At 38.7% G+C, this 12,498-nt stretch overlaps 1 protein-coding gene across 3 annotated transcripts in view; it reads right to left on the reverse strand.

The window, feature by feature from the left end:
- LOC137239303 (pickpocket protein 19-like) overlaps nucleotides 1–12,498 on the reverse strand; it is a 126,061-nt gene that overhangs the window by 70,119 nt on the left and 43,444 nt on the right. For all 3 annotated transcript variants that reach the window (XM_067764440.1, XM_067764439.1, XM_067764438.1), the window contains exons 2-4: nucleotides 10,064–10,369; nucleotides 9,539–10,002; nucleotides 8,076–8,244 (exon numbers count right to left, since the gene is read on the reverse strand). In XM_067764440.1, the coding sequence (XP_067620541.1) occupies nucleotides 8,076–8,244; nucleotides 9,539–10,002; nucleotides 10,064–10,320 (890 nt within the window). In that variant the 5' untranslated portion in view covers nucleotides 10,321–10,369. The remainder of the gene's footprint in view (nucleotides 1–8,075; nucleotides 8,245–9,538; nucleotides 10,003–10,063; nucleotides 10,370–12,498) is intronic.

Consider the following 12,498-nt stretch of genomic DNA (forward strand, 5'->3'; position numbering starts at 1 on the left):
TTTATCCCCCCCTCCCCCCCCCCCTGCTGAGCCCCTACGTGCCAGTTCGTCAACCATCTCATTTCCCTCGATTCCCCTATGTCCCGGAACCCAGATAATGGATATTTTCAGAGTGTCGCTCAGCGCCAATAAGAGTTGTTTGCATGACCCTACCAGCTTTGAGCTAGTATATGGTGCAGCTAACGCCTTAATTGCTGCTTCACTGTCAGCACTTTGCCAGTTATGCTCCTGGCATCGAGTAGTTTACAGGCCTGCCAAATTGCGAGGACTTCTGCTTGAAATACACTGCAGTATGACGGTAGTTTCAGCGACGTAGAAATTTCTAGGGAATACGAGAAGATTCCAGCTCCCACCACTGAGTCCATCTTAGAGCCATCAGTATATATTAGTGTGCCGTTACCCACTGGAGCCGCTCCCCTCTTCCAATCATTCCTACTTGGAATGAGAGTGGTAATGTTGCCCTCAAACTGAAGTTTGCGGGGATTATAATCTATATCGGATTTTGGAATCCTGTCGGGAGTAGATTAAGGGTACTGCTATGCCCATTCTGAGTATCTTTCCAAAACCCAGACTGTCTGAGTCTCAGTGCGGTCTGCCCGCTGTGCATAATATGTGCATGTCTATTGGGAGCCGGTTTAAGATGGGGTCCAAAGCCGCAGTGGGGCAGGTTCCCGTGGCCCCAACGCACACAGTACTCACAAAGGTACTTTATAATAATTTCAAATAAAACTCTGGATACCCGCGTAACATGCAGTTCGAGCAGCTTAACTCGTTCCTTGCTTAAATGCTCAAGTATTTGCTCAAAATGTTCCAGCTATCGAGTTAATTAAAAGCTTTCAATTAATGCCCAGATAGTTTTAATAATAATAACAGCCTTCTCATACACAAGAAGTAACGGTGGAAGCCCGCATCCTTCACAAGACAGTGTCGTATCACATGACATTTGTACACCTTGATTAGGGGGACAACTGTCCACCCAAGCGGTGTATACTTTAAAACTCCTTCCACGACCAGTAGGTAAATCTCAGAACTCGTTTGCCAATGATTTTTCCAAATGGTACTGGCATTGATGTCATGTGCACACGACTAAATGATCTCGATCGCTCTTCCTATTTCCAGCGTGCTCATCCGTTCTTTAGCATTAATTTTAACCAATTGGAGCTACATTTTTAACGGCATTTAGAAGTGTAACGTTGTAGCTATTCAAATTGCGTTAGAATCATCCTTACAGAGCTCTCACGAGTTCCCTTAGTAAGAGATATTTGAATATTACTGTAGGTATCAGCGATCAAAGAATTTAATAGAAGCTGACATTTTTCCAAGGAAAGTCAATAGGCGCAACCATGAGCAAAAAAGGCTACAGAGGGCGTACTTTGTACAAAGGATGCCCATGAAATTGCTCTTTTGGCTCAGAAAAACATCACTTTAGCTCCTGTTGGCTCCTAACGACAACCAAATCGAAAATAATCACAGAATTCTTTGAAATTGCATTTCACACAAACGAATGGCATGAAAATAAATAAACTATCACTCACTAAGTATTTTGACATCACTTTGGCTGGGGCTGGCACCAAACCACAACCAAATCGAGAATAATCACAGCATGCTTTGAAATTTAAATTTTGGATTGCATTGGTGAAGAGTGCCACACAATCCCACGAACGGCAAAAACATTCATGCACTTTGGCTCCTGCTGGCTCCCAACAACAACCAAATTGATTTTGGTTAAACAACACGCAAAGTGATCGTAGCATGCTTTTGAAATTCAAAGTAATTTCAACTTTTAAATTGCGTTGGAGCTGTCATATTACAAAATTAAACGAACGGAACGAAAATCGATCAACATTCATTCGTTTCTTGCTGTCCTTTGGTTGCGTTGGTCGAATCCTTTGCAGGCCCTTGTTTTAACAACCACTTGAGCATTTGTAGCTGACAAAAATTGATCCGCCCTAATCTGCGTGCAAACGTTCATATGTATCTGTACGTACTTAGATGATATTAACATCTAAATTATGTTTTGCTGTGATTGACAAATTGCTGGTACTGTCTGTCCGTTTGACAGATTAATGGTTTGTAATTGAATACAAAATCTTCAGTGTTTAGCTTATATGACAAATACAACGCCCAGATAATTATGATGGTTGACTCATGCTTTCGCTCACCTACTTGCAAGCGTTGGCAAATAGTCATGAACCTGTGACTTTTTCTTAAAAGATAATTGTAAAGCGCAGCGAAATCTACAACGAAATCACCGTCACTATCGAAACGTGCTGGCATCTTGGTTTCGGCAGTTAAAGCTGCCGTCATAAGAACAATTAGAAACCCATGAGCCCGTGATTTATGCAGCGACTGAGTAGGAACAAGTGTTAAACCATGAACAACCGTTGACTTAAGTATGTTAAGCACGTTTTGTCGTAAGCCGTCATATGCTCCGTTTAAGATTTTTCGTTCTCAATTCAAGAACCATTTAGCTTGATTTAAAGTGATGCCAATTTTTAATAGGAGGAAATGATGCCGTAAAAGCAAAAATAAGAAATCCCACGAAGCAAGTTGAATTTTCCCATTTTCCCTCTCACTCGAGCGAGAGCTTGCCTCATGTTTTCCAATACAGTCCAAAGTCATAGGGGAAAACCTAAGCACGCTAAGGTTACAAATAGGAGATCAATATAAAAAAGTTTGTAATGCCGCTTTCAGTAGCATCACAAGTAGCCAGTACCATCACCACCCTACGTCCATATAGTTACCACTACATACGGTTCCGCTGTAACAGCGATCAGCAAGAGAATGAGAATGCACAGACAAGATGCAAGTAATCACCTGCAAGCATTTCATTCGCGCGGCAGTGCCCTAACCGTGAGTGCGCAAACTTCTCAAATTTTTAAATGACTTATACATCCTTAAGTAGAAAAAAATTGCATTTAATAGAGGGTCGAAGGCGCGACCAACGACATGAGAAGTCGATTTCACCAACTAACGGTTGCCTGGAAATCGATCCACCGCTGTATGGTGTGGAGCCATGAAACTATTAAGCCACGAATCACCCGTCCAGCCATGTTGTTGTTGTTGTAGCGATAAGGACACGACCCAAAGGTTTTGGGAAGTGCTACCGATGTTGATGGTCCTTTGCCGGACATAGATACGGCACGTTCCGGTAACAAGCACCATTAATGTACTAGCCCGACTATCTCGGGAACTTTTAATATGACCACATTGAACCGTGTTGTTGTTGTTGTATTAACAGTGCTTCGCCCCATTCAATGGGCATGGCCACTCACAAATTGTCACAAAAATCCTCTAACGGGAGTCCAAGGAAACTGGCTGTTTCAACAGGGGCGGACCATAGGGAGATGGGTGTTAGAGGCGTAGGTTCCACATTACAATTGAAAAGATGGTTGGTGTCATGTGGGGACACATCACATGCAGGGCATACATTACGTAGTCGGGGTTTATTCTGGACAAGTCAGAGTTTAATCTGTTACAGTATCCAGAACGAAGTTGGGCCAAGGTGACTCGTGTTCCCCTTGGTAGTGTGATTTCTTCTTCTGCAAGGGTCGGATATTGCATATTAATAATGGGGTTCACCGGGCGCGTCCTGACAAAGGCGTTTACCGATTCTGTGTGGATTTGGCTAAGGGCCTGCTTATGCTTACCTGGATCGAACGGCTATGTTGACAGGTGCCGGATCTCGTCATAGTGCTTTAGGAGATGTTCCCTTAACACCCGTGGAGGCGGTGCTAAGTCAAGCAGTTGTTTGCTCGGATGTCCCGGTTTGTGACAATTAAGCAAGAACTGTTTGTTCAGCATTTCGTTGCGCTCTTTAATATTGAGCTCTTTGGCCTCACTATTTAGATGGTGTTCGGGATTCATAGGGAGACATCCGGTGGCAGTTCTGATTGCAGCATTTTGACAGACCTGTAGCCTTTTCCAGTGTATATTTTTAAGACCACATTGAACCGTCTACGCCAGCACCGGCAGCCGGACGCTATCCATAGATCCTACGCTTGTCACTCCATCCCAACCCAACAGAGTAAATACCACCAACAAAGTAAAGTGTTCTCATTTAGAAAGGAATTAGGTGCCTTTTTGACTCTGGATTGACTGAGTGCTGCCCCATCCTTCCCACCTTTCAAATTTTAAAAAGTTCAAAAGTTTGGCGAGACTTGAACTCGCGCCCCAACCCTATCGGTCCGAGCAATGGTTAATAGAACATGGAAATACCACAGCACATAAATTTTCATAGGAATATTTTAAAAATTGAAAGACAAAATTCGATTCTATTCTTCGTAAAAATACACCTGCATGACCAAATCGACTTACCGTAAGCTCGTCGTTCTGATCTTATTGATTAGTCCATATTTTCTTCTTCTAGTAGTACAATTTTCTAGAAGATCTCAGTTCAAATACCATTTCATGTTCGTGAAAAGGAAAAAAAGGCATTCCAAAACTAAGAGATTGTGTTAGGAACTTTCGGAAGTTTTAAATTTGTACGACCTTGGAAAGCACGACGTCGAGAAGGAAATAAAAGCATATTTTTGTTTGAATATTTAAACACAAACACATACCATTTAATTTAACAAGCAAATATTCAAATATCATTAAAATAATTAAAAATAGGTCTAAATGTAAGAAAGTAAAGAAATTCGAATGCCGTAACTATGCTAAATCCCATTATTAAGCCCAGTAGGCCGCCGAAGGAAGCTGCAATGAGAGAAGAATAAAACACATTCAACACTTTTGACCTATGCACATAAACCGCCAAATTCTTACAAAATACTTACCAAGCGATGATAACCAATTTTGAAAAATATCCATGCGATAGCGCTTAGCCATCAAATCGCTGAAGAAAACATGTAAAAGAATTTGTTCTTGAGGGGGAACAGTTTTGCTGTAAATATATGGAAATACATAGGTACCAGTTTTAGAAATATCGGAACGCAAAAGGGAAATAAACCTTTATTCCGTAGTATGTACACTTTTTTGTTTTTCGGAGGTATGTACAAAAGAGGCCCTGATGTTCATAATACAGTTATTTGAAACCTCCAAAAGATTACTAGAAACGCTTATATCAAGCCGGGCGGTAGGCCAATTGCACGTTTTACCATTAATTGGCGCTTAACAGCCTAGACGTTTGGGCCGTCTCGTAGCAAAGCATGCCAGTAATTCCTGCTTAGTGCTAACTAACGGCAATCGGTAGCATGAAAGAGATCAAGTCTTCCTCAACATTTTTCTACCAACTCAGTGGAGCTCCTTTGCTAGCAAAATCGGGTGTGGATAGAAAAACTATCTACGCCGCAACGTCTTCATCCATTTCCATAGTGAGGCCTTACCAGCGAAGGATTTCCCATTTTATTCCCCACCCACCATCTTCATAAATAAAATAAATAAATGTAAGGCGCGATAACCTCCGAAGAGATCTAAGGCCGAGCTTCTCTTCCAATTTGCGTCGTGCTCCTCTTGATTTTTCCCTACAAATTGGCCGGACGGGCCCTACATGTTTTATGCCGACTCCGAACGGCATCTGCAAGGCAGATGAGTTTTCACTGAGAGCTTTTCTTGGCAGAAATACGCCCGGAGCGCTAGCCAAACACTGCCGAGGGGCGACCCCGCTTAGACAAATTTTCTTCTAATTGAAAAACCTTATTTCTAAAATTTTGATGTTGCTTTGCCCGGGGTGTGAACACAGGGTATACGGTGTGGTAGGCGGAGCACGCTACCGTCACACCACGGTGGCAGCCATCTTCATATTTCCCGTAAATCTCAGACATCTTATCAATAAACATTCGTCGATAATTGCCATTGGCACTTGTTTTAAATCAAATGAAACTTTCTTCAAATCAAATGAACATTTTTTCAAACCAAATTAAACCCTTTACAAATCCAAACTTATATAGCATTTTCAGGCGAAATAAAATTTATTTCAAGTCTAATAAAACTTTTTTCAAATCAAGTGAAATGAATGAAACTTTTTTCAAATCAATCGAAACGTTTTTCAATTCAAGTGAAACTTTTTACAATTCAAATACAACTTTTTCTAAATCAAACTTTTTTCCAATCAAATGAAACTTTTTTCAAATCAAGTGAAACTTTTAAAAAATCAAATAAATCTTGCTGCCAATCAAGTGAAACTTCTTTCAAATCAAATGAAACTTTTATTAAATCAAATTAAACTTTTATGCATCCGAAGTCATATAGCATTTTCAGGTGAAATGAAAGTTTTTTCAAGTCAAATAAATATTTTTTCAATTCAAGTGAAACTTTTTTTCAATTCAAATAAAACTTTTTTGAAATGAATCTTTTCTCAAATCAAATGAAACTTTTTCAATTCAATCGAAACGTTCTTCAATTCAAGTGAAACTTGTTTTAAATGAAACTTTTCTCAAATCACATGAAACATTTTCAAATCAAGTGAAACTTTTTTCTATTCAAATGAAACTTTTTTAAATCAAATAACAGTTTTTTCAAATCAAGTGAAACTTTTCTCACATCAAATAAAACTTTTATTAAATCAAATGAAACTTTTATGCATCCGAAGTTATCTAGCATTTTCTGGCCAAATGAAACTTTTTTAAATCAAATAAAACTTTATTTAAATCAAGTGAAACTTTTCTCAAATCAAATGAAACTTTTATTAAATCAAATAAATCTTTCTGCAAATCAAATGAAACTTTTTTCAAATCAACTGAAACTTTAATTAAATCAAATTAAACTTTTATGTATCCGAATTTATATATGTAGCATTTTCAGGTCAAATGAAACTTTTTTCAAGTCAAAGTGAAACTTTTTTCAAATCAAATAAAACTTTTTCAAATCAAGTGAAATTTCTGGGAGTGCCACGAAATCCCCGAAAAAAAATCCCCAAACACAAAATCCACAAGGAAAAAAAATACCCAAATAAGTAATCCCCAAAATGAAAATCCCCAAACACAAAATCCCAGTGCTATGATAAACATCATGACCATGTAAAAAATAGCATATCTCTTCCTTTTTCATTCATATTTATGTATGTATAACTTATATTCACGTTTTGGCAATACATATTTTTACTTATCCATATATAGGACTGCTAGTCGCTCTAATTCGAACAAGCTAACAGAAGCGTGTACTACGCAGCAGGACATCACCGTGGCGGTAGCCACGGTTATACCACACACCCGGACTTAGCATGGCGTAGCCCTGGGTTATTTTTTATAAGCGAGGCCGAAGGCGGCCTATGCAGAAAGTTGGTATGGATTATTAGCCTTTTTTGGTCGCGGCGATCTTAAACCTAATTTGAATTTATTTCACATATAAAATGGGGATTTTGTGTTGGGGATTATGAGTTTGGGGATTTTGATTTTGGGGATTTTGATTTTGGGGATAACGTGGTAGACCCGAAATTTCTCTCAAATCAAATGAAACTTTCATTAAATAAAATAAATGTTTGTGCAAATCAAGTGAAACTTTTTTCAATCAAATGAGACTTTATTCAAGTCAAATGAAACTTTTTTTCAATCAAGTGAAGCTTTTTTCAATTCAAATTAAACTTTTTTAAATCAAGTGAAACTTTTTTTAATTCAAATGAAACATTTTTCAATTTACATGAAACTTTTTTCAAATCAAATAAAACTATTTCTGATTAAATAAACAATTTTTTTGGCGTAGAAGATTTACAGGTTTCAAACTTTGATTTAAAGAAGTCTTTTTACTGGTTCCGAACAGCTCAGATAATAATCATTATGGCTTAAGCTTTGAAGGGAATGAAAACGCATGGAGCATAAAGGTTAGTCTTCTTCACGTTGGAAAAAGCTGGAATGATTTCGGCAAAAATGATACGCATATAGTTTCCTATCGCAGATTCTCTCCACGATTTCATGTATCATGAAAATTTATGTGATAGTTCACTTATCAGATTAAAACCGAACTGGCAAAGACCAATCAGTTCGGTGACTCTGGGCTTAAGTCGTTTCCACAGTACTCTATATCGAACCTTATATGCGATATTAAGCAGCCTGATGTCGCGATAGTTTAAGCGGAATACGGAATGGCCTTTACTAAGAGCAGAGCCAACCACACTCAAGTAACAGTGGTATACTTACTCAATATTAGTTTTTGAAGATACCAATGTCTTATCTAACATTCCCATTGTTATTTCAGATGGATAGCTATTAAATTCACAATCCGATAAGCAATTACAGGGATATTCATAAGTCGTACGAACAACTGATAACGTTTCATTTCTAATAGGCACTCCCAATGTAAATATTTCTGTAAATTAAAATAAATGATTTGGGTTATTAAAGATACATATGTATATGTATTTCTAATGTTAAATCACGACGAAGCTTGGCTGAAGATTAAACCGACGTAAAGAGAGCTAGCAACGTCTTTGTAAAATTACTTTAATCCTTAGTTGGTTCTTCTAAAATTCATGGAGCAAATTTTGCATTAGCACATTAGGGAAGTCAATTGAAAGAAATTGTCCCAATGCAGGACTCATTTTGCCTACCAGTCCGAAAAATCTACAGAGTCCGCTAGACATAGCCTTATAAAAAAAAACATAGGCTTTGGAGATTAAAACCAAATACACGTGGCTCTTGATCTTATAAAACATGATCATGATCAATGAAGCAAACAAAGCGTTGAACCAAACGACAGGCTGCGAAGTATAAAAAGGCACATGTGCATATCTGCAAAAGAGGGCCGTTAGGTTCATGATTAGTATTCTGACGGGACATTACCTATTGGCGTAGATAAAGAAGGTGCGGTTTAGAGGAGGAAACGGTTGAGCACGTTTTATACTCGTGCCCGTACTAAGCTTGCTGAACGACTACTATGCGAAAGAGACAATAATATGTAAGAAGTGGGCGGCGAATGACTATTTCACTATCTGAACAAAGAGGAATAATATAATACGTGTGGCGGGTAACTCGCTGGAAATCAAAAAATGTATGCCGAATGTTTTCTAACAGGGACATTTTTGAATTGTCTCACATTTATCCATGTGCAACTGTGATTTTTGGAAATAGAATTAATTAGTTAATTAAATACAGTCGGAAAAATAAACGCAAATACCCCATGAAAATGTATAGAAGACATTTTATGCACATCTTACCAAAAAAAAAAAAAAACAGCGTCTACCTCTTAGCAAACATTGAGCAAATGGCTGCGAGTAACGAGTGATGTCTCTTATTATAATTTATCCTCTTTGATCTGACGACCTCAAATTTATAGTAGCCTGCAAGGTTCCACTGTAGTTTTTATCTGTTACTCTTCCCTTTTTCCTTTTTTCCATATCATTTTTCTTCTGCTTCTTCACATTCTCGTTCTCCTTTTTGATCTTCTCGTCCTCCTTATTCCTCTTATCCTACTTTATTCTTCTCTTCCTTCTCACTCTATCTCTCTGTCTCCTTCCCTTTGTACTTCCCTGCTTATCTTCCTCGTTCAATCTCTCCATCCCTTTACTACGCCATCTTCCCTCTCTCTAAATTCGTTTATCCCTTTCTCTTCTTCTGCCCTTCTCAAGCCAAATATAATCGTGTGTTCACATTTAAATACATACCTCTAAAGGTTATCACACAATGTATTTCTCTTAAATCACAAACTTTGAAGCTTCCATTATTGGGCAAACTCGCCGGTATACATCCACAACGATCGTACACAATCTTAGATCGGCATGATGCCATACAATTGACAAAGGAATACCGTTGTAGGGACAACAATTTTCTTTCATTATAAAATAAACAATTACGTTCATTAATCGCCATTGTTCGTATATTTGGTGTGGCATATGTTGTTTCCGGATTTATGCGTACAAAACTCTCGCGACCCGACGTAACAACTTTTGTCTCAGCATTTTCATCAGGATAATTGTAAGCATCATGAACGAGTACACGAAAGCCATAACTACTCAAATAGGTGCCATAGTAATCATCTATAACTGGATTCAGTGTAATACTGATGCCGGTGGCATAACCACAACCCGTCACACGATATGGACGTTTCGATATTTGGTAAGCTATTTTTCTGTAAAATAAGATGTTTCAATGAAATTTTAGATAAGAAATATGTAAGATGAAATGTTTACTTAGGAAAATTATTAACAGGACGTGCATAATAATTGAAGGAGCAGCAGGTTCCCTCCATAGTTTGCACCGGCTGAAATAGGCTGTCGCAACGTGAACTGGAACCCTTCCATGTACATTTCGATATCATTTCCATACAATCAGGTGTAAGCGCGCGTGTTAAATTCGCCAAGCTCATGTTGTTATACATAAGAATATTGGAGAAAACGTGAATGTCATATGTTGGACGTTGTAAGGCAAAATTGAAAAACATTGTCATACGGAAAAAGGTCAGGAGCCCCTCTTCGGTGATGTTTGGAGGACGTTGGCTGTGAATTGGGAAAAACACTTCAAAATATATAACTCAGGTTCAAGCACGTTATTTCGTGAATAATTTCACCACTAAGCATAAAATAACAAACATTTCACAACGGCACTCAGGTTCACTGATTCAACTACTGCAGCACCACCGAATGCACCGTAAGTGCCCGACTCAGATACTGCGTGTTCGACTATTTTTCTAGATAAGCTCATGATGGACTGGCACAACCACTTCATTTCCTTCCTCGGGAGCAGAAGATGGCTACGTATTTTCTGTGCATCTGTCTCCCTCCCGCTATGCAGTGTTACTTCTGGTCCTGCTGCCTTTCCTGTAGCCTTATCTGTGCAACTTTCTCACCTTCACTTTGGCCAGTTATTTAGGTTTTTGAGTTAGCTGTGTTACTTCTGGTGTTTCTATTCTTACTACTTTGGGGATGATGAGAGCGTTTTCTATGCTCTGGACTGCGGTACATTTTCTGTACATCGCTAGGACCAGGCATGTGGCTATAGGTCAGAATTGTAAGTCATGGCTTTCCTGCACTTCTTGCTGAAGTCTGCCCCGCTTTACTAGATATGAGGCTGTCCGCCAGTTGTGTAACCTTTGACCTTACTGTCTTTCCCGCTTTGAAGTGGATGAGACAGTGCAACATTTTCTGCGTATCTAGTTGATCGCTTCAAAGATAGCGGTATAAACACCTAGAGAGTGTACCTATTCATTTTTTTTCGAACCGGAGACCGATCAATTCATTCAATGCGGACATTTATAGCTTTTTGCCTAGATTATGAGGTACTTAGGATACTGCTTTTCTGGGAGCTGGAAAATGGGGGCCGATCTATGCGAAAACTATTAATTTATAATGTGATTTTTTGTAATTCGATCAACTTAATATTTCACACACTTTTATTTTAAAGCAGATTTCAAGAAGCTTGGATAGAGGAAACGAGGGAAAGGAAAAACGAGGGAAGGGAAAAGAGACTTAGAAAGGGAAAGAGTTAGACGAAGATAGAGAGGTGGAGGGAATGGGGGTGAGAGATAGTGACAGATACAGAAAGGAAGGGAGAGAAAAAAACGATGAGGAAAAGAGACGCAGTGATAGTGAAAGGGAGAGGAGGAGCGAATAAAAGGAAGAGAAAAATATAGGTAGTAAGAGAAAAAATCTTCTTAAAAGTCAAGCAGATAAATTAAAGTAGGTCAGAACAACGTCTGCCGGGTCTGCTTGTACTAGTTCAACACATCTTATATATGAAAACGGATGAATGGCTGTAAGTAGATATAAAGCCTGTGGACTTCGAAGCCCCTCTACGGAATAATATAAAAATTCTTCAGCTTTCTCGTAATGCATTCAGTGTTGTTGTAAGATTATTTGGAGCGGAAGGGAAAAAGAAAAAGTAGATGGAGAGAGAGAAACCGCAAGACAACAAGCTTGTTGTTTACTTGGTGGAGTTAAAGGCCTACATAAACTTCTTCCTTCTAGCGATCTGACAACCGGTCGCAAGGTAACTCCACCTTGTGCTTAGATGTTTGTCGCTAGGATCAAAAGAGTTGTATATAATATGGCTTTTAAGTCATCATTCACTCTGCATAATACGTAGGAGACCAATCGGAAGCGTCGTCGGCGTAGAAGTATACTGACGTGTTTTGTAAAAAATTGATAGTCGTTAATAAAAATTGTGCATAAAATGGGGCGTATGATAGACCCCTGAGCCACACTGGAGGTGGCAATGCGTGCTATCGATGTTTATCGAAAAGTTATCGATATTTTGTTGGAAAGTTATTAATTTGTTATCCAACCCTAACGATATGACAAAAAGTTATCAATTTGTTATCGAAAAGCTGTTGATATGTTATAAATAAGTTGAGTTGTAATCCAAAAGTAATCGATTTTTTATTGACTGATAACGACGACTCCTCAGTTTGTATTATTGCTTCTTCACACCTCATCATTGGCAATTTCTTTTCGATTGTAAAAAATCCAAAATATGGGGGGAGGGGGGGTGCTATTTTCTCCATCTACATATTGATTCGTCTCCAACCGTGACTACGACCCAATCACGTGGCCAAAAACTACTCAACGACACGGACGTTCTCGTGCAGGGGCATGGAATGCTTAGCACTTGTATGCAGACATTAAAACCA

The sequence above is a fragment of the Eurosta solidaginis genome, chromosome 2 (assembly GCF_040869045.1).
Source record: "Eurosta solidaginis isolate ZX-2024a chromosome 2, ASM4086904v1, whole genome shotgun sequence".
NCBI classification, from domain to species: Eukaryota; Metazoa; Arthropoda; class Insecta; order Diptera; family Tephritidae; genus Eurosta; species Eurosta solidaginis.